This window comes from Babylonia areolata, chromosome 4 (genome assembly GCF_041734735.1).
Source record: "Babylonia areolata isolate BAREFJ2019XMU chromosome 4, ASM4173473v1, whole genome shotgun sequence".
Lineage (NCBI taxonomy): Eukaryota > Metazoa > Mollusca > Gastropoda > Neogastropoda > Buccinidae > Babylonia > Babylonia areolata.
In genome coordinates, this window is record NC_134879.1 from 8,568,637 (window position 1) to 8,596,115 (window position 27,479).

Genomic DNA, 27,479 nt, shown 5'->3' on the forward strand with positions numbered 1-27,479 from the left:
ACAAACACACACAAACAAGCCTGGAAGAAGCAGATATGGAATGAAGAGCCTGAATGATGCACAGACTGCTTGAAAAGGAATGTTTTCATATTTGACTTAAAGAATGTAAGGAATTTTTGTTTGGTCCTCAGCAATACTTATCTTTCTGCATTACTGATGTGTACAGTCAATTCACACTGCACTCATGGACAAAAGAAATGAAACAGAAAATGGAAGATAATTTTCTTAAATCATAATCATTTTTGTTTATTGTTCAAAGACACGTACAAATGTTTTTTGTTAATGCACCGGCAAGCCCCTTAATGTTACAAAAAACAACAAACAAACAAAAACATGATGACAGAGAAACATATGATCTGACACCAGTACTTGGGATGATGTATACTGAACCACCCTGGCACAAATGACAATGAAGTGACACAACTTAACCCTTGACTGCTAAACCTTAGTGAAATGAGACTGGTACTGTACTAGTCTGATGAGCAGTTATTATTTTTTGTATTCTTATCAATGGTGTCATTGATTTTACTGAAGAAAGGTAATGCAATCCCTAAAGGAAGAAGTCCAAAGACAGAGTGGTGCCTGACACCCTGACCAGTCTTATTTCAGTAAGGTAACAGCCCTCCACAGGTAAGCAGCACTCAAGGGGGTTAACAATACAAAACAACCCACCCACCAACCCCCCTGACCCCCCAAACACCACTGTGGAAAGTTTTGGATGACTTTTAGTTTTCTTTTCAGCCATTCACACAGGTAACACCATGTCACGGCAAGCACTTTCTATAGAGTTCACAAAAAGTTAAGCACCATTCGGGAGTTAAGCAGTTTTCTTCTTGGGAGCAAGGTGAAACAATGCTGAAACTCCAGCAAACAGTGAGGTATGCAGCCAGCGTAATGAGCACCACTCATAACCTGAGGTGCTTTCTTGCACATGTGCTTCCATTCTTTACAATGAAAAACAACAGCTATGTTAGAAAACCACTGAATAACTGTAATTATTGGGCTGAAACATTGATTTTTCACAAGCTTTTTTCAAACTATTCATGGTACACATGCACCTGAAACAGCCATTAGTGCATTCAGTGAGAGGTCAGTGGTGGAGTACACATAATTTGAATCATCTCTTGATTCTTTTTTTTTTTAACATTCTGTTACAATATGCCAGCATTTGTGAAGTTGGTCCTTCATTTTTTGTGAAGTCTGTAAAAGACATAAGTGAGAAGGGGAAGCCCTTGGTCTCTGTGAACAGATATGGTGGATCAGACTTTTGATCGTCACACAGTGAACACATAGTGAGGCGGATCATTTTTGTTTTTGCAAACTGCAGCATTATGACAAAAAAACAAAAACAAAAAAAAAACACACACAAAAAAACACACACCCTAACTGAAAATAAAATTGAAACTGGTCTTTTGGCAAGGTACATTCTTGAAAAAAAAAAATCAAGCAAGTTATTCTTTGCTTCTTGTACCTTTTCCAATCTTCTGAGTGAAAATCAATATGCCTATGATGGGTGAGCAGACATACACATAGGAAATCATACCAGCAGTGAAATAAACATTAATGATATACATGCCTGACAGAATGACTTGACACCACAGTTGTATGATCTACAGAGAGGCCAAGTGTACAGCAAAACATCTGTGCTAGGTGGGGACCATCTCCTTCACAAAGACAGAACCAATAATAAATCAAGTCAATTATCACCATCATATCCTCTGTGCTAAGAAAATTTAAAAAAAAAAAAAAGGGAAAAAAATCTGAAGAATATATCATACCTTACTTTCAGCAGGTTTATAACATAACTCATAAAGTTTGATTGATATCGTATACATGATTTATATTTGACAGCCAGTATGTCACATAAAATTTTGCTTTCTGTATGTTATTGGTCTCCAGAGACCCTTGATTTCTTTCTTGAGAAAGGGTCTGCTAAGATCTACAACATATTAGGGGTTAATATTTTTTTTTACTCCTTGTTTACTCCATTGTTTAGTGACAAAATCAAACATTTTTTTTCCCGTTTCATCATCTGCAACATTTTTAGTGGCATTACTCCCATGCCGCTCATTCTGAGTCCACCATAAACGCCAACACCTGGGCTCGTCTGTTACAGTCCCAGCGTCAGCAGATCACAGGGAACTATCGATGTTAGGCTGCCAGTGGGCCGCCTACACCAAAGGAGAACCTGCACTGCTACAAAGTCACTTCTGTGGTGTTTAGTGGTACATGTACTGATTCAACATAAAATACTAAGTCCCCTACTGACGACAATAATGGCTTAGTTGCTGAGCAAGACTGATTGAGCGTCTCCCCAGAGTGGAGATTGTCACCTTATCCCTCCAATGACAGTCCCCCATGAATCTGCTTACGCTGAAGACCTTGACAGGACTCACCCCAAACACACAAGTGGAGAGGGATCAAAACTCGGGTCACCATGAGAGCTGGGCATGAAAGGCCAGAAACTCAGGGACATTCTATTTTTTCTTACTGTTGATGGAGAAGGATGGTGATGATGGTAATGTTGTTATAGATGTCTATTTAGGTTGGGACTATGTGACAAGGCTGTACTCAGGCCTGAGAGATAGACGTGTGCAGGAAATCTGAGCAACACACCGAAAGACACATCCATGAAATGGATGATACTCAACTGTGTTGTCCCAGTTTTCCCATTTAAGCCCACTCAACTCTGGGTAGGAGCTGGCCGCAGGCCGAAAAACCCACCTCTGCTAGGAATCTAACCCACATTCTTCAAGCTGTCAGCCTGCGATGCTAACCACTTCACCACTGTGGATGGTTGAACAGTTTTTGGTACAAATGTATTACCGACGAAGTCGAAAAATGTTGTGGAAGTGGCTTTAAACCCGACTCAGTTATCAAATGAAAATCATGACTGTGGGTAATTTAAAACCTACAATGAATGACAAAGATTAATAATGATTCATCAAATGTTTACTCTTACAAAGAATTTGGTACATGTTATCCTAATATATACACACTGTCCACTCACAAAAAGAAAATCAGCTGAATCCATCAACATGTTCACATTTACCTTCTTTAATAAAAAGCCAAAAAGCATGCATATGAAAATATCTGATTTTGAACATCTGCAGGCAACACACACACACACACGCACACACATACAGACACACACACACATCGCAAAATGGCAACACTATACAAGTCATCAATGTTATATATCATTATCAATATATACATTTCAAGATGAGTGTGTGAAAATCAATGTAATGGGTGCATCATACTAAAGCTTTAACTGTCATAGCGTTTAGGTTGGATGGTCGATTCAAAGCAGCTGACATTTATATCATTTTCTAATATGCACGGAGAAAGTGCAAATTAACTGAATATGTATAGGTTTACTTAGGTTGATCACACCGTGAGTTTGTCGAACGTGGGTATAGCCGTTTTCGACACAAGTGTTTTCCATTGTCTTGCAACAGACCTTGTGATTTTCTTTGCAGGTTTGTTGCTGCGACTTTGATACATATATTCATGCTGTTTGTTTTGTTTTTATGTGTTAAACAATTATTCTGATGTGTCCCATGCCAATAGGACTGTAATGTCAATGGCATTAAAACATTTTTCGGTTTCAGTATAGACAGACAGACAGAGAAAAAGAGAGAGGTGAGCTTTTTGAATACTATTCATCGCTTTTCATCATCAACATAACTTTTCAACAGAAAGGCACTGAAATGAGTTCGACTAAACTCCACTGGCTTCCTGTTGCTAAGAGGATTGATTACAAAATTGTTTCCATGTTTCAAATTGTTTTCCCCTCAGTACTTGTCTGATCCTGTTCAGCCTCATGTTCCATCCCATTTATTGTGATCATCTGCTGATTCATGTATTCTGTGTCCCACATTGCCAAAACATGGCACCTTTTCACACCTTGGTCCTGTCACCTGGAATAAACTTCACTACCAAATCCTCCATGCTAATACAAAATCTCAGTTCATATCTGGCCTCAAAACACATCTGTACAAATCTGCTTTCATGGATGTCTAGCATGTAGTGTGTGTGTGTGTGTGTGTGTGTGTGTGTGTGTGTGTGTGTGTGTGAATGTGTGCTTTGTCATTCACAGATTTGGTTGGTCTTGTTTGTGGTCTTGATTATAGTGCTCTGTGGCTTTCATTTTTGTAACCATTTTCTCCCCACATTGATGTCAGTTGTTTACACTCTGGGCCCTTGGGCACAAAGGTAAAGTTATTATCATCATCATTACTAATTGTTTGTACATGGATGCAATTTGAGACAGACAGACAGAAAGAGAAAGAAGTGATCTTTTTCAATACCATTTATCATCACTTTTCTTCACAAACACAACTTTTCTACAGAAAGGTATTTGTATTGTATCAACTATAGCTGTATGCATGAAAGATGAATGATCTAGTTATGTGTGATTGTTCAAATAGGAAAACTGTCACATTCTTTGATTGAAAACACATTTCTACTAAGACCAACAAATTGTCAGTCCAGCAAAACTGGACAACTGACAAACTGACAGTTGTGTCAACTACTTTTGATCTTGGCTCTTCACCATGCGAGAGTGTCAGGAGAAAACTACTCTCTGAACTTCCTGTGAATGCAGTATTTGAAAATTCCTTTGGAATTATGGCATATTGAGGATTTTCCGCAACATGACCTTTGATGCTGACTGCTGCAGTAAGAATGGTATAGTCCAGGGGCAGCAACCAAGCAGATTTAGTTTGGTTAGAAATGATGCTGTAATAAAAAAAAAAAAAAAAACCGAATAAAAGAAAAAAAGAAGAAAAGACAGCACATGAACAAACAACACCACCATTGAACTATGTGTCATAAGAGTGCCAACTGTTGTCGGTCTCTGTACTGTCTGGTGGGTATGATGTGTAAAAAGCTGAAAAGGTGAAAGGCCCCATAGCCTTTGACAGCCATTGGTGCAGTGATTCTACCCACTGTGTCTAGGGATCGACAGAGAAAGGCGAGGCCCAGTCCTCTTCTTCCACCATTCTAACCTTCCCACGGGGCGTCAGCGTCGGCCGCATATCAGTTTTTGATGCCTCGCTTCATTGTCACACAGACGCTTGAAACCTGTCGCGAGGCGTGTCGTTCGCACACGCACGACAAACCTCCCCAGGCATCATGCTCCATATTTGGAAAGTCACGTGCTGTCAGTGTCGTCCTGACGATAATTTATTGTTGATGCTGAAGAGGAAATTATGGTTGACTGTTGCAATGAAAATACCCCCCACTTTTTCCAAGGAAGAAAACAAAAAACTTTGTTTGTTGTTGTTGTTTTTGATGATGTTGTTATTTTTTGTTTTGTTTTTTTACATTTGAAATGGGGCAACAGCTAGATATAACATGCTTTTGTTGTTTTATACTGTTTGTTTCTTTATCTTCTTTTGACGTTTTTTCAAACACATCACCACGTTTCCTTGAATTTATTCACCGCACACCCTATCCAGTTTATCTGTTTAATAGTTATTATTCAGTCACTTTTCCATGCATGATATTGATATTCATTGCAAAATCAATCATTTGTTGTGACAGTTCTTTTCTTCTCCACATCAGTGGCACAGCTTCATACCAATAAACTGTGCCTGATATAACTGCAGACGCAATCAGATTCCAACATTTTTCAGTTCCAAACTATGACTTGAAAAGAAAGGAAAGAAATTACAACTGCATTCAGACCATGAAGGAGAAATCAATTATGTAAGCATATATTTGTGTTGAACTAACAGTTCTCCAAAATGAAGTAACACAAGTTACAACTAAACTGAAAACATAAAAACACACTGATACTAATCAATGGTGTTTAAGTTATCAAACAGTGTTATCAAAACACTGATATACATAATGACAAGTCATTTGGCAAACACTGTAAGAACAAACTGCTGGGAAATGTTTATTTTAGGTGAAGGTAGGGGGCTGGAGGTGAAATCAGGCAGATAAGTCTTTGATTGCACTCAGACCTATGATGGATGATAAGCTATGTCAAAAGACAATCAAATCAGAACTCTGACAGGAAGGGAAGTTAAAATGCTATCTGAAATCAGTTGCTTACCAAACACTAATCATACTGTTAATATTTGTTATTTGTTTGAGAAAATAGAGTCACACTTAGCTATAGTCAGCATAAATCCCATAATATTTGTATTCTTTCCGCTTACAAAGATTTTATTTAGGTTCCTACCAACATTTACAAATTGTATTGAGAAAATCTCCACATAATAAATAATGCTGCATTCAGTATTTGTTTCACTTGGGGGAAAATAAATTGAAAATCACACTAACCTGCAGTCAGTTTACCACATGTATATATCTCACACTTTGTTTTACTCAGCTTAACATATACTGTATGTCTGTTTACAAACAACTGATTGCTGTATAGGATATATTGTAATATCTGGTCAGCAATGCACATTAACTAAAATGGATATAAAAAGCTATGTTAGAATAATATCAAATCATAATTATGATTGATAAGAAAGTTAACCCTCAAAGTGCTGGATATAATAAAACATACATACAGAAATCATGCTTAAAACAAAGGGATAGTTTGCCTCCGCTACCTGTGCTCTGATTTGGGGCATTTGTATGCTTATCAGTAAGAATAAATAGGTAAACCTATACATTTTTGGAAAGTAGAGTGAATGAACAATCAGATAAAAGTAAGAAAAAGGCTGTACCTTGTAAGTAGTTGGAGATATTCCACAGGATATAAACAACAAATTTTGCACACTTGTTTTCCAAAAACGTCAACCACAATGTTTATAGGTATTTTCACATCTTTTACAGAGTCAAAATCTCAAAATTGGCATTAAACTGTGCAGAAAATGTTCTGGCTGCAGAATCAGGATATGAATATAACTGAAACAATGAAATTATAAGCATTGTATTATTTGTTTGAGACACGCCCACCGACGCCACGCACGCGCACATCTACAATACTTTATGCAATCACAGGCAAAAACAGAAATAAATGTTTTCTTTTAGCTCATGTTGCTTTCAAAAGCAGCAAGAATGCTTTAAATCAAAATAATTTCCTGTTTTCTAGCTTGATTTGGTCAAGAAATCGCAATAGACCCATGCCTAACCCACTTTACCACCCCTCCCCACCCCCATCACCCACCCCCCAGTTTTTGTGGCTGGAGACACAAAACTGAATGAACAACAAGCAAGCCAGCATGCCCAAGTGTCAAAATAACAAAGCCGTTTTCACCAGAATCCCTGTCAGCAAACGAATCATCACTAATGACAAGGTCACTATTTCCTGAGCTTTGTCAACTTCAGTGTCACTCATTGTTTACAAAAAATACGAAGATCTGGACTTATAAACTCGGTCAAAGTTTGTGCAAACACAAGCAGGGAGGCAGTAACACCAGAACGAGGCAGTTTTACGAAGGCTGCCGAGTATAGCCGTACGATGTCGGACCTTATGTAAACAGAGCCACGATCGTGGCCCATCGCACTTTACCGGGAAAGCCACGATCGTGGCTCATCGCGCTCTCCGGGTTAAGATGAAATTATGATTGATAAGAAAGTTAAGATGCTGTCTAAAATCAGTAGTTCACCAATGTTTAATCAGAATTTCATGCTAATATTTGTGATTTCATGGGGAAATAGTCACACTTAGCTGCTGTCAGCATGATATTTGTATTCTGACTGTTTACAAACATTCAATTTAAGTTGCAACCAACATTTGTAATCAGTATTGGTAAAATAGCACTCCAGTTAAAAAAAAAAAAAAAGTTATGGTTGCAATTAATATTTGTTTCAGTTGATTTGTTGGTTATCCCAGCACATTACTGCAGGGTCAGTGAACTGTCAAAATTGCAGAACTCAAATATTCGATTTTACATATTCATGTATTATCATGTCTATTGTTATTTATGTGTTCTCAGTGTCTACACAGTGAGCATGTGGATGAAGGAGTAAATGAAAGAATGACAGCGCGCATGTGTGTGTGTGTGTGTGTGTGTGTATTCAGTAGTATTTGTGTGAGTGTTCAGTAGTGTGTGTGTTCAGTAGTGTTTGTGTGAGTGTTCAGTGGTGTTTTTGTGGTGTGTGTGTGTGTGTGTGTGTTCAGTACTGTTTGTGTGAGAGTTCAATAGTGTTTCTGTGTGTGGTGTGCTATGGTGTGTGTGTATGTGTGTGTGTGTGTGTGTTCAGTACTGTTTGTGTGAGTGTGTGATGTGGTGTGTTTAGTAGTGTGTGTGTGTGTGTGTGTGTGTGTGTGTGTGTGTGTGTGTGTGTGTGTGTGTGTTCAGTAGGGTTTGTGTGAATGTTCAGTTGTGTTTTTGTGTGGTGGTGGTGGTGGTGGTGGTGGTGGTTGTGTGTGTGTGTGTGTGTGTGTGTGTGTACTTGCACATGATGTGTGTGTGGAAATAAAGAAGAAGTGTGTACAGCTCTAAAAGATATTTGGAAATCCAGTTATCCTAACAATTTCAGTCAAAGCTACTTTTGTTCTCTGAATATTCTCATGCAGGAATTACAAACGTTACCATGTGAGTTGCTGTTCAAAGTAGTAAGTCAACATTTTTGGGGCACTCACAGAAATCACTCTTAAACAGACATGCGTTCAGATGTAATGACAATCTTTTCATCCTAACAGTCTAACCGTTTACTTCCAAAACACTTTGTTTTCATGATTAATTGAGCAACATCAAACGAGTGAATCGAGTCCAAACAATGTCAGCCATTTTGTCTCACGTGAAACGAGCGGGTCTCATGATTGGTTGCTCCACGCACGTCTGTCGATTTTGTCGCGGGGAAATAGGATAAAGTGCTATCGAAGAAACTTGATGCGCGGCAACAGCGATCTTGCTGCGTGGCACGCGACTCTTGCTGCCTGTAAACCTCGCACACGGGGCGCTGCGCATTTCTGCTGCTTGTCGCATGAAACATGCTGCTTTGACGCCCCTGTGTGCGATGAGCTTTACTTTGATTTTCTCACTCCACTCAGGTGTGAATACCTGACAGCTGGGGAAGGATGAAGGTGGTGGGAGGAGAGGACTGGGCCCCACTTTCCAACGCCGAGTTCTAGACACAGTAAACAGGAATTCACTGCCCTATGGCTGTTTAATGTTATGGGACCTTTAAACTTAACAAAAGAAAATTGTTGCAATGTCAAAACCAAAAGTTTAGATTCAAGATTTCATCTCATTTCACCCCGTTTGGGGTATGGAGGAAATGAACAAAACAATGCAAGTGTTGCTGTGTCCCTCAACCTTTGTCAATGCAATATCACAGAATCATAATTTCATACATAAATCAAACTACTCAAACAAGTCATAATCCAATTAAAAAAAAAAAACACACAAAAAAAGAAACCACCACCCCAAAACATGCAACTGGTCTCTTACTGGTGCGAATGACAACAAGCTATCTCAAAAACTTTGGAAGGAGAATCTATGACTCCTTTGATTAACAAATATGTATGCTAATTCAATGCTTAAACAAATACTCAGCAGATGATGTCATATTATTTCTGTATAAAATCCACCCTTGTTATTGCAATTTGTTATAACATTCATTAAAAACAAAACAAAACAAAAACAAAACAAAAAAACAACAACAGGCAGAAACCTCTCCTCAACTAAATGCTAAATCAAAAACATAGAATACAACCCAAAACCCACACAAAAAATTCAAATAAAAATTACACCAGAAAAAAGTTTTTGCTCATGTCATTAAAGCAATTTATAAATAATGTGTTATTGTATTTCGATAAAATTTATTTCTGCTGTATTGCACAAAGGAAAGCAGCTGTCAATTCTATTCTGTTACAAAAAAACAACAAAAAAACATAAAGAACTTTATAACTCTATCATGAACACATTTACAATGACATTGTTTGTAATGACACAAACACATGTCCATCCCTCACAACTTGAGATGAGTGCTGGCTCGCACTGAGTCCTTCTCTGCAGGGCTGAACTGGAGGATGGTGGTGATAGCCCGCAGCATCTGTGAGCGGCCATGCCAGTCGTATGAGGTGAGGAACTTGAGGAAGACATTCTTCAGGTACTCCAGGTTGGCCCCCTCCCGCCCCTTGTCCCTCTCCAGTTTGTGGATCTGCTCATGGAGCTCCTGCAGGGCCACCTCCAACTTCTCCTCCTTGAGAGTCATGGTGTGCTGCAGCTCTCGCAGAGCGGTCTCTAGCTGGTGCTTCTGCTTCCTCAGCCCCACCATCTCCACATCCTGCCGCGCCTTCTCCTGGGCAAAGTGTAGGATGGTGGCCTCCCCTCCCTGTGAGGCCGGGTGCATCAGGAGACGGGCCACCGCATCATCAGATTCCGAGGACTCTCCCCGGAGAAGGCCGTCCGTGTCGCGCACGCTCTCCAGGCTCAGGTCTTTGAGCTTGGTGAAGAAGTCGTGCTCCGCTTTGTGGGTGGTGCCGCTCCTGAGCTTCTCGATCTCCTGGTCCTTCTCCGCCAGCAGGGCCACCGTCCGCTCTCGCTGCTTCTTGGCCTCCAGCTCCAGCACGAAGACCTCCTTCTGGTGGGCGCTCTTCAGGTGGGTCACCTCCACCTTGTGGGAGTCAGACTGGGCCAGCATGGATCGGCTCAGCCCATCCAACTTGGTCTGCATCTGGTCCACTTCCTCCTGGTGCTGCACTGTGGACATCTTCAGCCGCTCACGCAGGTCCGACACCTGGTCCTTCAGCACGTCCACCTCTTTGCTGGCACTGTCCTGAAAGGGTGCACATGTTGGTTTAAATGTTATATCAAGACAAAACATTGCATTTGATATACAAAAGGCTTGAGCAAAAACAAGCTTGAGCTAATATTGTGCTCTTTCATGTGACAACAACAAACACAATGGCTAAAGATACACACAATATGTGATATCTCAAACAAGTTGAAGTGCAAATCAAAGTATGATACACTAGAAGGTTAAGATTAGCTAAGCACAATGTATCTGGAAAGAGAGGGAGAGAGGGAGAGAGAGAGAGAGAGAGACAGACAGACAGACAGACAGAGATTACAGAATGAACCCAGGACCATCCATCAAATCTACTTATAGATCTTTTATATATATTACTGCAGAAAATGTTCCATGATGTATTGTTTGTGTCACAGGCAATAAGTAACCTATGTGTGCACAAGCCGTTAGGTGTGTCTTACTGTCCTGAAAGCATGCATGGCCTCTGAGCAACAAAGAAAAATTACCAGTGTGTTACCACTGTCTGTTTTCAGTCTTCTCCATGTGTGTGTGTGTGTGTGTGTGTGTGTGTGTGCATGAATGCGTGCGTGTGTGTGTTTTCTATGTGTGTGTGTATGTGTGTGTGTGTGTGTGTTGTGTGTGCATGCATGCGTGCATGTGTGCATGTGTGTGTTTTCTATCATTGTCCATGTCAATTTCAATCTTCTTTTATTATCTTTGGTCATTAAAAAAAGTGCTTAACTAAATTACATGAACTAACTCAATGAACTGTGTCATCGTAAATGATGAATGTCTATTGGAATATTGATGCTTACAAAAACAAAACAAAAAAATCAAAATGAAGAAACGATAACTATTTCTCATTTCTACTGAAAGCTCATGACTTTTTTTTTTTTAAGTGTTGAAGAAATAGGATTATCAATTACCAGTTTCAAACATTATCACAACAAACAACTGCCTGTTTTTTTGGAAGTCAGTAATTTGTTGGTAATGAGAAATATCCAGAATATCCAGATATAGTGGTAACTCTAGTTCCTGGCTGAAAAATATGGACCAGGTGTGTTAAAAAAAACAAAGAACACTGGGTTTCAGTCAGAAAAACAAGACAGCAAACCCACTCCCTACTTTCTTCTCTTGACATTTTCTCACTTATCAAGTTATTTTCAGAACTTATCCCCTCCCATCTCCCTTCCTCTTACATTTTGTTTTACATAGTCCTCCAGTCCTATACTCATCCCCACAAGATGACACAAGCACACAAACTCTCACCACCACCACCCACACACACACACATGCAGATATGGACACAAAACATTCACACACAAACACACAGATGTAGACACAAGATATTCACACACATACACAAACACAAAGACATATACACGGGCATCAACACACACACACTGACATTCACATCAACACACACAAACTTCCTCTTTCTCTCTGTCTTTGAGAATAGCAGGGAAAACCAAGTGATGCAGCATGAAAATGGCTGATGAAGAAGTGATGCTATGAAGCCCAGTGAATCAGGGGCCCACTGGCTGGCTCAAGTCAAGCAAGCACAGGGATTTTTTCTTTCTTCTGCACTCCCCTACACTCTGGAGACCCATACTCCATCCCCTCACTGCAAAACCCTCCTCTGCCCATGTTTATCACTAGATACAGACTAGTACGTGTTATTCTTTCAAACCAGACAATAAACAAAGGTCCAGTATGTATCATGCAAATTACACATGTAAAAGTATCCACAACCAATTTTTCGTTATCCTGGAAAAAATCTGCAGTAAATCCACTTTCATATCAAGACAAACAAACAGCTTATATGAAAACAGGTGAGGGGAGAAGGCAGAGAAAAAAAAAAAAGGTGGTGGTGCTGCACTGCGGTGATGCCATCTCCCCATGGAGAGAAGTCCAGAATCTCACACAGAAATATGATGTGATCCAAAAGTCACACGGTACAGTTTTAGACAATAATCTTCTCCTCTCTCTCTGATTACGAAAGAGAAAAGAAAAGACAAAAAAAGAGGGGATGGGAGAGGGAAGGAGACAGGGATGGTGACACAGCACAGGATGGTGAAGACACGCAGGGACATGTGTCATCAGTACTTTGACTCAAGAACGGTCTGTGGCATGTGATGAAATGAAGTGTGCTTCAGGGTGGATAGGATAATAAATCTTACAGTTGCCAGTGACTCGTGGAACTGAAACAGAAAGTAATGGATTATTACAGCCATGGATATGGAGATGATCAGCAAGACTTGCAGAGAATGTACTGAACTTTTCAGCCCACAAGGCACTGCAGCACACATGGTGCACACCCTGTTTATGAAAAAATCCTAATTAGGGGCAGATAAAACAAATATAGTGTATAAGGAATATCTGCTGTAAAGTGAAAGTCCTCCGTAAACTCTGTGAACACAGGATATTGTTTTCTTAGTACTGACGTCATCTTCAGAAAACTGGATCAGAATCTGACTTGTTTTCATTTGTTTTTTGTTGACTTGGCTCTGTTACTTTGTTAGTCTGCTCTATCAATTATTTTTCAAAACTCAATTTTACATTTCTGAAGCGTTCAGTCAATTGTACACTGTTGTAAAGCCCCAGTTCATGAACTTGTTCAGTCATAATCCAGTCCGTAAGCCCTGCTTTCAGTCCCATCAGCCATTTGCTTTCCATTTTGTTTTAGAAAACTGTCAGTTCACTTTTCTGATTTCCATACTTTCACACTATAAATCTATCCCCAACTCAGACTCTGCTCTTTTTTCATGGCCTTAGGGTGAATTACAATCACATTAACTTAAAATTTGGTGTATTTGATTTTAATTTGATACAATGGTGAACATGAACTCTGTTGAATGAAACAGTGGTAGTCCTGAAATATTGCTGTTCTGTGATCATGTGCATTTATTGTGATCACTGGTGTTTGGCAGGTGGCACCAAGTGGCAGGCAGAATTTAGTTTTCAGACACAGAAAGGGCACATACAGCCGATAAGATGTAGGAGGTCAGATTTGAGTAGGCTGAAAAATATGGTGTACACACTCACACACACACACACAAACACATACACACTAATACAGGTGCGCATGTATGCCGATACATTCATGAATATATGTGCTTATGCATATGCTCATGTGTGCACAGGTGTGCAAATAATTGTACATAATTTCTCTGTCTTCTGCCTGATGACAAAACATTCATAAATATCTATTCTGAATTCCCCTATATTCTGAATTGAATTTGAATACTGTGTATGATCTTCAATCAGTCCATCCACAATCACTCATCAACACACAAACACCACAAGACATTATGGGGAAAAGGTATCTCTTCATTTTTTATAGTTCTTCAAGACAACTAGAGCGAAAAATATTACAACATTGAAATTGTGTGGAAAAACCTTACAATACAGTACTTTGCATTTGTTTTTTAGGAGGAACAGAGCAGGACACACCAGTCTTCCCTTACTATGTGTTTGTTTTTGAGGATGAACACAGCAAAATACAAAATTATGGGACAATGCCGTCCCTACCTTTGACATTTGAGGATGGGTATAGAAAAATGCACCACAAAGTTATGGGCAAAAGCCTTAAAGTCACAGAGTGTACTTTGTGGGTTGATGAAATCAGAAAGATATCCACGTACTTTGTTTTTGTTGAGGAACGAAGCAGAATACTGCACAAAGTTATGGGTAAAAACCACCCTTACATCCTGCTTTTTTATTTTTATTTTTAGTACAAATAAGAGCAAAACACATCACAAAGTTATATTGAAGGCCCTTTCCATACTGTGTGCTTGATCTTGAGGATGGAAAGGTTTGGGTAAAAGCCTTTCCTAACTTGTGTTTGAGGATGAGCAGAGCAAACTACAACACAAACAACATATACTTGCAATATCTGAGCACAGCATAAACTATAAGCTTGATGCTGATCTGTCTTTCAAATATGATATGTATTCTGCACTTCAGTAGTTCCAATTACTGATTGATTTAATCCGGAATACAACTGTTTTCATCGGTGAACAACACGTAAGCCTTTCCCTACTTTGTTCTTGAGGATGGACACAGCAAAACACAGCACAAAGTTATGGGTACCAGTCCTCCCCTTACTTTGTTTTTGAGGACAGACACAGCAAAACACAGCACAAAGTTATGGGTACCATCCCTCCCCTTACTTTATGCTTGTTTTTGAGGACAGACACAGCAAAACACAGCACAAAGTTATGGGTACCATCCCTCCCCTTACTTTATGCTTGTTTTTGAGGACAGACACAGCAAAACACAGCACAAAGTTATGGGTACCATCCCTCCCCTTACTTTATGCTTGTTTTTGAGGACGGACACAGCAAAACACAGCACAAAGTTATGGGTACCAGTCCTCCCCTTACTTTATGCTTGTTTTTGAGGACGGACTGGGCGCGCAGCTTGTAGCGCTCAAACTCCTCCCTGACGCGCTCCAGCTCCTCCCTGTTCTGCTGACACAGGCTGCAGTCACTGTCATCCCTCTGCTGGTCGCCGCTGCCCAGGAACAGCGCTGAACAACACACACAGGGCCCGTCAATCTCCTCCCGACCTCCCCACCACCTCTCCTTCTGGTCTCCCCTTCTCCTCCTCTCTCTCCACAGTCTACTCTTGCTCTCTCTAGTAACTGATGTAGATTAGCAAGGACAGATTGGAAGAATTGGCCATGCCTAAAATCTTAATCCTTGAATAAAAAACGTGTTGAGTTCTGAGTTCTGTCTCTGTCTTCCCACTCCCTGTCACGGGTCTCTCTGTGCGTCTCCACCATCTTTCTCTCCTTCTTGTCTCCTCTCTGTCTGTCCCTCTTTCTTGTGCTGTTCTTGAAAACGTGTATGCATACAATAGTTAAGGTAGTCTATTTCATGACTTGCAATAAACATGATCCTTGAACTCTTTTGCTGCCTTCAGTTGACGAGACAGTTCACTGCCATAGACAACTTAAAAAAACCCATGCACACACAATTATGTACATATGAACTGAACACACACACACACATCTAATATAAATAAAAAGTAATCATATGTTAAAAGAATGAAGGACACACACATACACACACAAAACCCTTCTCACCACTGATGTCGACAGGTGTCTCAGACTGCTGGTTGATGGAGAGCAGCCTGGTTTTCAGGTGCAGGATTCTGTCATGGAGTGCCTGGGCATCCAGCCCGTCCCCCTCCTCCCCAACAGCCGCAGCGTCCATGCTGCCGAAGGTCCTGGCCGCTCGCACCAGGGCTGTGTTCTCCACGTCCAGCTGGGTCAGTCGATCCTTCAGCTTCTGGATCACCTGTCAGGCCGTACGGAACATCACCGTCATTGTTCACACACAGACATGTCACTTCTACATCACCATCATTGTTCACACACAGACATGTCTCTTCTACATCACCGTCATTGTTCACACACAGACATTTCTCTTCTTCATCACCACCATTGTTCACACACAGACATGTCACTTCTACATCACCACTGTTCACACACAGACATGTCACTTCTACATCACCGTCATTGTTCACACACAGACATGTCACTTCTACATCACCACCATTGTTCACACACAGACATGTCTCTTCTACATCACCACCATTGTTCACACACAGACATGTCACTTCTACATCACCACCATTGTTCACACACAGACATGTCACTTCTACATCACCACCATTGTTCACACACAGACATGTCACTTCTACATCACCGTCATTGTTCACACACAGACATGTCACTTCTACATCACCACCATTGTTCACACACAGACATGTCACTTCTACATCACCACCATTGTTCACACACAGACATGTCACTTCTACATCACCACCATTGTTCACACACAGACATGTCACTTCTACATCACTGTCATTGTTCACACACAGACATGTCACTTCTACATCACCACCATTGTTCACACACAGACATGTCATTTCTACATCACCACCATTGTTCACACACAGACATGTCATTTCTACATCACCATCATTGTTCACTACACAGACATGTCACTTCTACATCACTGTCATTGTTCACACACAGACATGTCACTTCTACATCACCACCATTGTTCACACACAGACATGTCATTTCTACATCACTGTCATTGTTCACACACAGACATGTCACTTCTACATCACTATCATTGTTCACACACAGACATGTCACTTCTACATCACCATCATTGTTCACACACAGACATGTCACTTCTACATCATCATCATTGTTCTCACACACAGACACATCACTTCTACATCACCACCATTGTTCACACACACAGACACATCACTTCTACATCATCATCATAGTTCTCACACAGACACATCACTTCTACATCATCATCATAGTTCTCACACAGACATGTCAGTTCTACATCATCATCATTGTTCTCACACAGACACATCACTTCTCTATCACCATCATTGTTCCTACACACATCAAGCACTTCTGACTATGTGAAAACATCACTGTCATCTTCCTACACACTTCTGAATCACTTCTCACACTGTGCAAAAACATCACAGTCATTGTTCCTCAGTACACAAACTATTTAACTGCTTACAGAATAAAGATAAGAACATGTAACATTCTTTTTCTTCTGTGCGCATTTTCCTGGACTTAAACACACTCACCTCCCTACTTTCAATAAATCACAAAAATATAAAACACACAAGCACACAGACACACACAGACACAGACACAGACACACACAACCACGCACACACCTGCTGGTCCTGAAAGCGGAGTCTCTCATAGTTGCCGACCACCTCAGACAGTTCTGACAACTTGTCCTCCAGGCTGGAGATGCGTTCCTCACTCAGCTTGGACTGCTGCTGCAGCCTGCACTCTGCCTCTGAGGCCTTGCACTGCTCCTGCTGCACCGCCTGCTGGTGTTGGGTCTGAGCACACAGGGAACAAGTGAAGGAACGAAGGAGTGAAAGAAGGAAGGAGTGAAGGAAGGAAGGAGTGAAGGAATGAAGAGTGAAAGAACGAAGGAGTGAAGGAATGAAGTGAAGGAATGAAGGAGTGAAGGAATGAAGGAGTGAAGGAACGAAGAAGTGAAGGAACGAAAGAGTGAAGGAATGAAGAGTGAAAGAACGAAGGAGTGAAGGAATGAAGTGAAGGAACGAAGGAGTGAAGGAACGGAGGAGTGAAGGAATGAAGTGAAGGAACGAAAGAGTGAAGGAATGAAGAGTGAAAGAACGAAGGAGTGAAGGAATGAAGGAGTGAAGGAACGAAGGAGTGAAGGAACGGAGGAGTGAAGGAATGAAGAGTGAAAGAACGAAGGAGTGAAGGAATGAAGAGTGAAAGAACGGAGGAGTGAAGGAATGAAGTGAAGGAATGAAGGAGTGAAGGAACGAAGGAGTGAAGGAATGAAGTGAAGGAATGAAGGAGTGAAGGAATGAAGTGAAGGAATGAAGGAGTGAAGGAATGAAGGAGTGAAGGAAGGAAGTGAAGGAAGGAAGTGAAGGAAGGAACGAAGAAGTGAAGGAAGGAAGGAGTGAAGGAATGAAGAAGTGAAGGAATGAAGTGAAGGAACGAAGAAGTGAAGGAAGGAAGGAGTGAAGGAATGAAGAAGTGAAGGAATGAAGAGTGAAGGAATGAAGGAGTGAAGGAATGAAGTGAAGGAACAAAGGAGTGAAGAAATGAAAGAGTGAAGGAATGAAGTGAAGGAAGGAAGAAGTGAAGGAAGGAAGGAGTGAAGGAAGGAAGGAGTGAAGAGGAAGGAGGAGGAGGAAGTGAAGATGAAGGAACGAAGAAGTGAAGGAAGGAAGGAGTGAAGGAAGGAAGAAGTGAAGGAAGGAAGAAGTGAAGGAAGGAAGGAGTGAAGGAAGGAAGGAGTGAAGGAAGGAAGAAGTGAAGGAACGAAGGAGTGAAAGAACGAAGGAGTGGAGGGTTTATTCATTACAGGCAAAGGCCCCTATATATAATGTTATGTACCCTCAAAAACTGTGTTTGGCTGCCTACTTGGCAGGGTAAAAACGGTCATACACGTAAAAGCCCACTCGTGTATATACGAGTGAAAGTGGAAGTTGCAGCCCATGAACGAAGAAGAAGAAGAAGAAGATGTTATGTAACAATACAAACAACCAGGACTTTCCCCACCCGACAACAGCCAGGACAGTGAGGACCCCTCTTGCACCACCAGCCAGGACTACACCTCCACAGGACAACAGGACCGCACCACCCTTTGAGGAGAAACACTACAGCCATTCAACAACCTGACCTCAATGGCAGTTTGCCTATAGGTCGTTAAACTCACCAACACATACAATCATACAAAAACATAGATATACAGTATGCTATGAACGCAGTGTCTCTGTTACTTGAAATGTTCAATACAAAAATATACATAGATTTTTCACCACTTTTTGACTTGTAGAAGAATAACACATTAAAACAGAAGAGACTGGCTGCCTGTAATATTTTCCTGGGGTGTATTTTCTTTCTTTAACTCTGAATCACGGGGTAAACTAGGAAAAAATGTACACAGGACTGCATTGCTGGTCTAAAGGACTGGCTACTCTCAACAAGCTGTAACTAAATGATGATAAGACTGAATTTATGATAACCTGTCCAAAGAAGTTTCGTCAACATCCTTCCTTTCCGGACTCTGTTCTGATCAATAGCACACCTGTTTCACTTTCTCCTTCTGTTCGCAGTCTTGGTGTAATCCTAGACCAGTCTCTTTCTTTCCAACAGCACATTTCGAATATCTGTAAAGTTGCCTATTTGGAATTGCGTAGAATCAGCTCTATCTGCCACTATCTCTCAATCGATGCAACCAAGACACTTGTATGCTCTCTGGTTCTCTCAAGATTGGATTACTGCAACTCTCTTTTGGCCGGCCTCCCCAAATATCTGTTAGACAGACTCCAACGAATTCAGAATAACGCTGCCAGACTCATTTGCAGAGCTTCTAAATTTGACCATGTTTCTCCTCTCCTTCAGTCTCTCCACTGGTTGCCTGTTTCTGACTGAATAGACTATAAGCTATCCACTCTGACCTTTTCTGCAGTAAACGGACCTGGCCCCAAGTATCTTTCTGAACTCCTCCATATCTATACCCCGTCTCGCCAGCTCCGTTCTTCCTCTGATACTCAACTTCTCAGGATACCTCATGTCAGAAGTAAGACCTATGGATACAGATCGTTTTCTTTTCAATCGCCAAAGACGTGGAACAAGCTCCCTGATAACCTCCGTCATTCTGATTCCCTCGCATCTTTTAAATCTTGTCTCAAAACTCACCTTTTCCCTCAGCAATAAGTTAAATTGTGGCAGGTCCACTTCCTTTGCATTAGCTGTGCTTGACTATGCGTGTATACATATGTATGTGTACATAACTACATGCATGAATATGAATGTGTATTGTGTGTGTGTGTGTGTTTATGTAAGTTTGTGCCTGCCTATGTGTGCGTATGTGTTAGGGTAGCTGTTAGATACACATGTATGTTAAAATGTATGTATGCAGTGTGTGTGTGTGTGTGTTTGTGTGTGTGTGTGTGTATGTGTGTGTGTGTGTGTGTGTAGTCACATTTTGGTGTGTGTGTATGTAACATTGATGTAATGGTTTATGTTAACAAAAGCGTTTTTGTAAAGTACCTAGAGCAGATTTCTGGATAGTGTGCTATATAAGTATCCATTATTATTATTATTATTATTACTTGATCTTCTTTGCAATTTCCACAAAGTGGACATGTTTGTTTTGAAGAGTTTGGGTCTTGTACTAATAGTGATGGATATGAATATTTGATACACCAAATAAAAACTTTGACTTAATTTGGATTACAGCACAATTTCATTTCAGAGAAAATAAGAGAGGCAAGGTCCTCAAGACTCAAGATGTGTGAAAACCATTTATTCCTAAGGAGTCATGAAACTGTGACTCACTGGTGCAGACTCCAACAGGGGTCTATGCCACTCCCTTCAGGCGGAGAAACTAAAAGTAGCGGTAGCTGGCGACCTCCCTTAGTATATGCATACTTATGCACCGCCCTCAAAAAGAACAACACATTTTCATCCAATCTCTTCCAGCACACCTTCAGTGAAGACAGCTCTTTCTGCAGGTCCAGCACAAAGGAGGAGGGCTGTGTGGCCTTGACCTCCGCTTCCTGCAGGCGGTGCCGCACACGGCTCAGTTCCTCAGACAGGTCCCGGATCTTCCGCTCGTACTGTTCTGACATGGCGCTGCGACTCGTCTGGTCCTGAAGGGACCGCCGGGTTTCGTCCAGCTGAACAAAGTGTCAACCGTCTGATCATTGAGAAACATGGCAGGACAGCCTTTTTTTTTTTTTTTTTTTTTTTTTTTTAAGATCTTCAGCTGTACAACCCTGGAATTCACAACCTAACTCCATTAGTCTCTCACTCACATCCTATAATATAAATCTTAAAGCATTCCATTTCAAACAGTCTGCACAATTAAGGCAATCCATTCCATAATTATCTGTATTAGATCCACGTCTATTTCCTCCACGCATATTTGTGTCTGCATGTATGCATGTGTGAGTGTGTGTTATTGTAAAGTGCTTTGAGAAGGTGCTATCAAATGTACAATCATTAATACTACTCTCAAATCAGGACAAGGGAAGAGATTTTACCAAAGGAAATCTTCCTTGCCCCCTCCCCACTCTCACTTTTCAAGTCAGACAGAAGAATGGAGCTATGGCCTAGTGGTAATGTGCCCAACTAGAAAGTGAGTATCCAAAGGTTCAAGTCCCATATAAGGCCCAGGATTTTTACTCCCCTCCCTCCACTAGACCTTGAGTGGAGGTCTGGATGCTAATCTTTCGGATGAGATGAAGTCCCATCCACAGCATGCATTTAGCACACATAAAAGAGCCCACGGCATTAAAAAGGCTGTCCCTGGCAAAATTCTGTAGAAAAACCCATGTTGATAGCAAAACAAATACACTCACAGAAAAAAGGGTAATACTGCACAGGGGCGACTCACTCTCACTAGGGACTGCAGCCCAAATTTCACACAGACATATTTGTTGCGATAAAAATAACGCTGACAAAAAGTAATACCATAAAATACTTTAACTCCTAGGCTGCCTATATGATGAGATAACTCGTCAGCACAAGCATGTACGCTTCGTTGCCACAATGACGAAATAACTCGTCATTGAAATATTCTGACTTTTCCCTGGTTTGCATTCAGTTCGTTGACAAAAATATGGTCGCTTTAGCTTGGGGAATCTTTCTAGATTTTATTCATAGCTAGAAACACCATCTACATCATGAGGCAGTCCTTTGTTTGAATGTTTCGTTTGGGTCACTGTCGCAGTGTTTCGCCTGGCTCCTTTCCTTGCTCGCTCAACAAAATGTCAGACTGACACCGTGCTCAAGACATGCGATCGTGGCGAACCAAATCAACCAAGATTGCTTTCTTTAGCTGATGCTCAGAAAGAATTGAAGTGTAAATTTGAAGGAGAAGACAGTGATGAACATTTATTGAACGATTTCATAGAAAATAAAGGGAGAAATCAAGAGACTGGCCAAGATACGACTATCAGTGAGTGATGCCGGCTGTACAGCTCTAACAGACCACATAAACTAACCAGATTATTAGCAGGACACAGTGTGAGCGATTTTCTTGTCATTCAACCAACGCAGTCTGAAGAGCACTGGATAAAGTGATCATGTGAGAGGGGTGAAGAGGAGGGGGGTGGAGACTGAGGGGCCGTGGCCTCACATCCATATTATCACTTGGAGAAGTCACAATGCATTGTGTATCTATCTCTTTTAAACATTTTTTTTTTTTATTGTGGTTGTTCTAGTATGATTTTCTGTGTGCAGATATCCATTTGTCCAGAAATTATGATATTTTAATGCAAATTACCTTTTTTGAAATTACCTTTTTAAAAAATTACCTTTTTTTGAAAATTTATACCCGTTTTCTGTGAAAAAACCCTGGCAAATAGATTTCACTTAAATCTTATTTTCCTGGCAGCGAAAGGGTTAAAAAAAAACAACAACAACAACAGTGCATGACTTTGGCTAGCATTGGAAAAAGATGCACACTTTTTCCCTACCTGCAGTTCCAGCTGCTCTTTCTGTGAGCGTTCTTCAGCCATCAGTTTCTGCATCTCCCTCAGCATCACCACGTGGTCCGTCTGCTCCTTCTCCCTCTCAAGCTGCTGACTGCGGATACGTCCCTTCAACTGAACACCCATGGCATTACAGGCTGAGTAGCAAAGGACAAGGACATGGTTAAAAAATAAATTGGGGATGGGGGAGGGGGGGAGTGCATCTTTCCTCCTTTGACATCTAACTGATTTATTTTTGTGACACAAACATTCTTGCACTTACAAAGTTTGTATGCATGTCTGTTAGTTTATTTTGCTTTTATTATCATTTTTTTAATCTCCAGTTGTCTTTCATTTGCTGTTGTTTTTCTTGTTCCTGTTTCCCTTCGCCATGTTTGTCAAGCAATTAACCACAATGAAAAAATGCACAAAAAAATGGAAAAGGTAAAACATGTTAATGATGATGGTGGTGAATGCCAAAATGATGAATCATAGTGATTTAATTCATTGTGTCCTCTAATAAATACACACAGGTGCTACATATACATATAAAGTTTCAGTTTTCAGTTTCTCAAGGAAGCGTCCCTGCATTCGTGCAAGTCCATATATGCTACACTACATGTCAGATGCCTGACAGCAGCATACCCCAGCACATTAGTAAATGTGTATGTCCTTTCAAACATACATACAGACATATTCCTACACTCCTAGAAATGCATTATTGTTGAACCTGAAATATTGTGTGCATTATGATCAACTGATACTTAATGTCCACTCACTTCTTGTATCTGCTGATCATTTTCTGTCTTTTTGCTCAGCATCTGTTGTCTCTCCCTGTCCATTTTGTCTTGTAGGTCTTCAATTTCTTGCTGCATTGAAACAAAACACGATCAGGAAATCAGTAAATGAAATATCCAACAGGATTTTCCCCCCTAAAGTTATGTTTACTATAATCAAACATACTTACTGTGACCAACTGATGCAGATTCCGGCTGTGGTGTGATTCCTGTTCTGTACAAACCACTACCCTGCATGTATCAAACTGATTCCTGTTCTGTACAAACTACTACCCTGCATGTATCAAACTGATTCCTGTTCTGTACAAACTACTACCCTGCATGTATCAAACTGAATTTCTTTTCTAATAAGAAATTTGAAATGATACAGTAATTGAAGACAATATGTCTCTAACAGCTCAAATAAAACGTTCCACAAATTCACTTTGGATTCAAATTTATAACTCATACACATCTTAATATTTCATACAATTAACATTTGGTTTGATATATCTGAACTCTGATATGCAAGATCTTGCACAAAATTAATACTGAAGTCAAGTTTCCCTCTGAATCAATGTACAACAATGCAAGATGATCAATACAATGTAAGGAAGCTAAACTTACAAAATAACAATCTTTAAAAACAATTCAAAACAAGAGAGGCAAGGCCTTCACGACTCACTTGTGATACACTAAAAAAAAAAAAATCTAATCATTTAAATGTGTTCTGTATTTGTTATTATAAAGCATCGGGTTGAAAAAAAGAAGAAGAAAAAAAAAAGTCCTGAAGGCAGACTCGAACCCCGCGTGTTTGGGTGAGAAGAAACTGTCTTAATCAATATACTGTCGTGGCTCCTTAACTGACGTTAACAAATTTAACATTTAAACATGCGTTTTTAAAGGGCGATAAATCGATTACGGTATTCGCAGTGAGAACGCTGTTTAAATCATATTATTCTGGTTATCTTGGACATTAAAAAAATCTTTAAGGGCAATTAAGAATTCTTTTTAAGTCCGCGGTAAAGGAGACGTGGCTATCGCCGTAATCACACTGCAACATTTAGCCGTTTTCTCTGGATCTTGAGAGGTGTACAAGTTTAGTTACACCCGCCAGGAATGTACGACACGGTCGATTCAATTTCTCTTTTATGTTCATTCTAGTTTTATAGTTTTAAAGCTGATATGAAAATTGAGCATTTTGTTCAACTAATAACATGTAGAGCCAAGTACAAGTACTTCTAAACGTCGAATGAAGTGAAAAGGACTTAATTTTGAGAAATGTCAAGACTGCAAATTTTTACATTTCATCAAGGGTATTAACTCTCATGGTTTATTATTTTAAACTGTGAATTCCAACTGATTTTGTTGATATTTTCTTGGCAGTTTGGGACATAATCCAGTAAGTGATGAAACGTTCACAAATCTTTCTCTGAATAAATATTTAACGGTCTCCTTCTCCAACTTTCCATCACATGTTATTGTGTACTGTCGATTGAATATAGGATTGAACGGGTAGGTCAACTACTTGAAATGAAATGGCGTCCTTCGTGTTCGCGAGGATTATGAGCACGTGCTTAGAATATGTATAAATATGTGTATGCAATTGATTTTTGCCCATGACCTTCAGGGCTCAGCCAATAGATCTATAAAGTCTACTCATAGTATTGATTCAAGTGTTTTCTGAAAAAGACCACTTGGGTAAATGAACATAGTAAAAGCCCTGTACACTGAGAGTAAAACACACAAGCTTTTTAAGTACTGAGTATAATTTTAAAATGTAATGTTTAAGATGAGAAAGATCAGTTTAAAGCAAACTAACCCCCCTAGCATTAACTACAGATTAATTTCCCTTGTTTCCTAGCTGCACCAAAGACATGCACCAGAAACATAACTTCAATGCTTAGCAAAAGAAGTTCCTGTTTGAACAAAAAATGATAAAAATGACTGCTCTTGATGCTGTGTCAGAATATCAGATCAAAGTACCAAGTTTAAAGAATTAAAAAAAAAAAAAAAACCACACAAAAAAACAGTAAATTCATTTTGCATATAATTTGGCTTTTTTTTCTCCTTTTTTTTTGTGCCCATCCCAGAGGTGCAATATTGTTTTAAACAAGATGACTGGAAAGAACTGAATTTCCTATTTTTATGCGAAATTTGGTGTCAACTGACAAAGTATTTGCAGAGAAAATGGCAATGTTAAAGTTAACCATGGATACACACACACACACACACACAGACAACCGAACACAGGGTTAAAACACAGACTCACTTTGTTTACACAAGTGAGTCAACAAAATGGAACAAACGTTCACAAACTAAATCTGGTTTCAGCTCAAAATTCAATCTTCGCACACACACAAAAATTACTAAAATAATAATATTTATTGCAAGAAAGTGTTTCTTCTTTTCAGTCATCTAAAGGTTTCATAACAAATCTTTTCATTCGAAAAGAGGCAAACTAATATGGAAAAGTACAATTGTGTTTACTTTTATGATGACCATGTCCCCCCCACCCGGACCCTCCCCCCCCTTCTTTCTTTTTTATACTCAGAACAAATATAAGAAGTTTCTAACTGTGTCATTGTGAAATGAAAAGTTGACTTATAATAAAGGAAAGAGATCATTAGAATGCAACCATATCTTATGTTTGCACACATACACTCATTCACATCTGCAAACGCACACACACATACATAAATTTAAACACATAGACACACACACACAAAAAAAACCACACCAAAACATCCACCCCCACCACCACACACACACATTCATATTACCCTGAGCTGCTTATTGTCGGCCACAAACTGACTCTCCACTCTGGCTTTTTCCTGGGTCAGCGTGGTCAGTGACACGGTCAGTGTCTTCAGCTGATCCTTCAGCGCTGTCACCTCTTCCGATGTGGGCTGCAGCAGTTTGAACATACAGGCTTCACAAAAAGTTAAGGAACACTCGCATATTTGACTTTTTTGTTCTCCAGGGTATGGTGAAATGATGCTGAATTTTCAGCCAGCAGTGGTGTATACAGCAGACAAGTTAAGGACCACTCGGGAACCTGCGTAGTTTTCTTATTGAGGATACAGTGAAAAAATGCTGAGTGTTATGTAGTGCTGAATGACAGCCATGCTTCTTGCACATATACTTCCTTTTTTTTCTTTTACAATGAAAAATCACGACTATCGTTTATAAACCACTAAATAATTGTATTTTTTTGTTGTGAAACATTGATTTTTAAAGTTGTTAATTGTTTATAGTGCACATGTGCCTGAATCAGCTGTTCAGTTAAGGCCAGTGGTGGACTATATGCAGCAAGCGTAATTTCAATCATCTCTCAATTTTAAACAATATATGAAAAAACATATGCTTATCAGAAATGGTCCTTGACGTTTCAAGAAGTCTGTACAATGCACAAAAGAAGCTTGAATACAAGGGATTCGTGAAAAGCACATCATGGGTTATCTACCCCCTGTGCCAGTCTGTGTTCTGTTATATAAATACAAGACTTGAACAAAAGTTCCACAACCAGGACAATTATGTGCAGCACAGTGGAGTCTCTCTCCCCCTCTCTCTCTTTGTTTCTCTTCTAGCACTGTGAGGTACTAGGTCCACCACTTGCAAGACATTTTTCTGATGATAGCATCAAGAGCAAAGCAGCCTTTTAGGTAGTCAGTAAGTAACAACGGCAGCAAAGTACACTGACAGAACTCACAGGGTTGACTCCCAGAGGGTCAGAGGGGCTTTCTCCTCCATCTGTCACTCCCTCAGCAGCAGCCGGGCTGGCTTCCTTGCTGCCAGTGCCGGACGAGGTGCTCAGAGCAGCTAAGCCAGCTTCCAGCGCCTCCTTCTCCTTCACCAACGACTTGTATGCTGACACCACATCTGTAAATACATGTGCATTATAACCAGGACAGGTTCAGAGGATATTTTTCCAGAACTTTTCCATACACACACACACAGAGAAAGAATATACACTGATATTCCATCTAGAAACAAACT

General features: G+C 40.2%; 1 protein-coding gene across 7 annotated transcripts in view; it reads right to left on the reverse strand.

Moving 5' to 3' along the window:
- Positions 1-217: 217 nt before the first annotated feature.
- The window catches only part of LOC143280825 (GRIP and coiled-coil domain-containing protein 1-like), a 31,680-nt gene continuing 4,418 nt past the window's right edge, over positions 218-27,479 (reverse strand). For 6 of the 7 annotated variants that reach the window (XM_076585530.1, XM_076585533.1, XM_076585532.1 and 3 more), the window contains exons 3-12: positions 27,193-27,362; positions 26,264-26,389; positions 23,484-23,573; positions 22,711-22,839; positions 20,716-20,907; positions 17,401-17,574; positions 15,761-15,974; positions 15,057-15,202; positions 12,852-12,872; positions 218-10,698 (exon numbers count right to left, since the gene is read on the reverse strand). In XM_076585530.1, coding sequence (XP_076441645.1) covers positions 9,889-10,698; positions 12,852-12,872; positions 15,057-15,202; positions 15,761-15,974; positions 17,401-17,574; positions 20,716-20,907; positions 22,711-22,839; positions 23,484-23,573; positions 26,264-26,389; positions 27,193-27,362 — 2,072 coding nt within the window. In that variant the 3' untranslated portion in view covers positions 218-9,888. The remainder of the gene's footprint in view (positions 10,699-12,851; positions 12,873-15,056; positions 15,203-15,760; positions 15,975-17,400; positions 17,575-20,715; positions 20,908-22,710; positions 22,840-23,483; positions 23,574-26,263; positions 26,390-27,192; positions 27,363-27,479) is intronic. The other variant, XM_076585528.1, reaches the window with a different exon arrangement.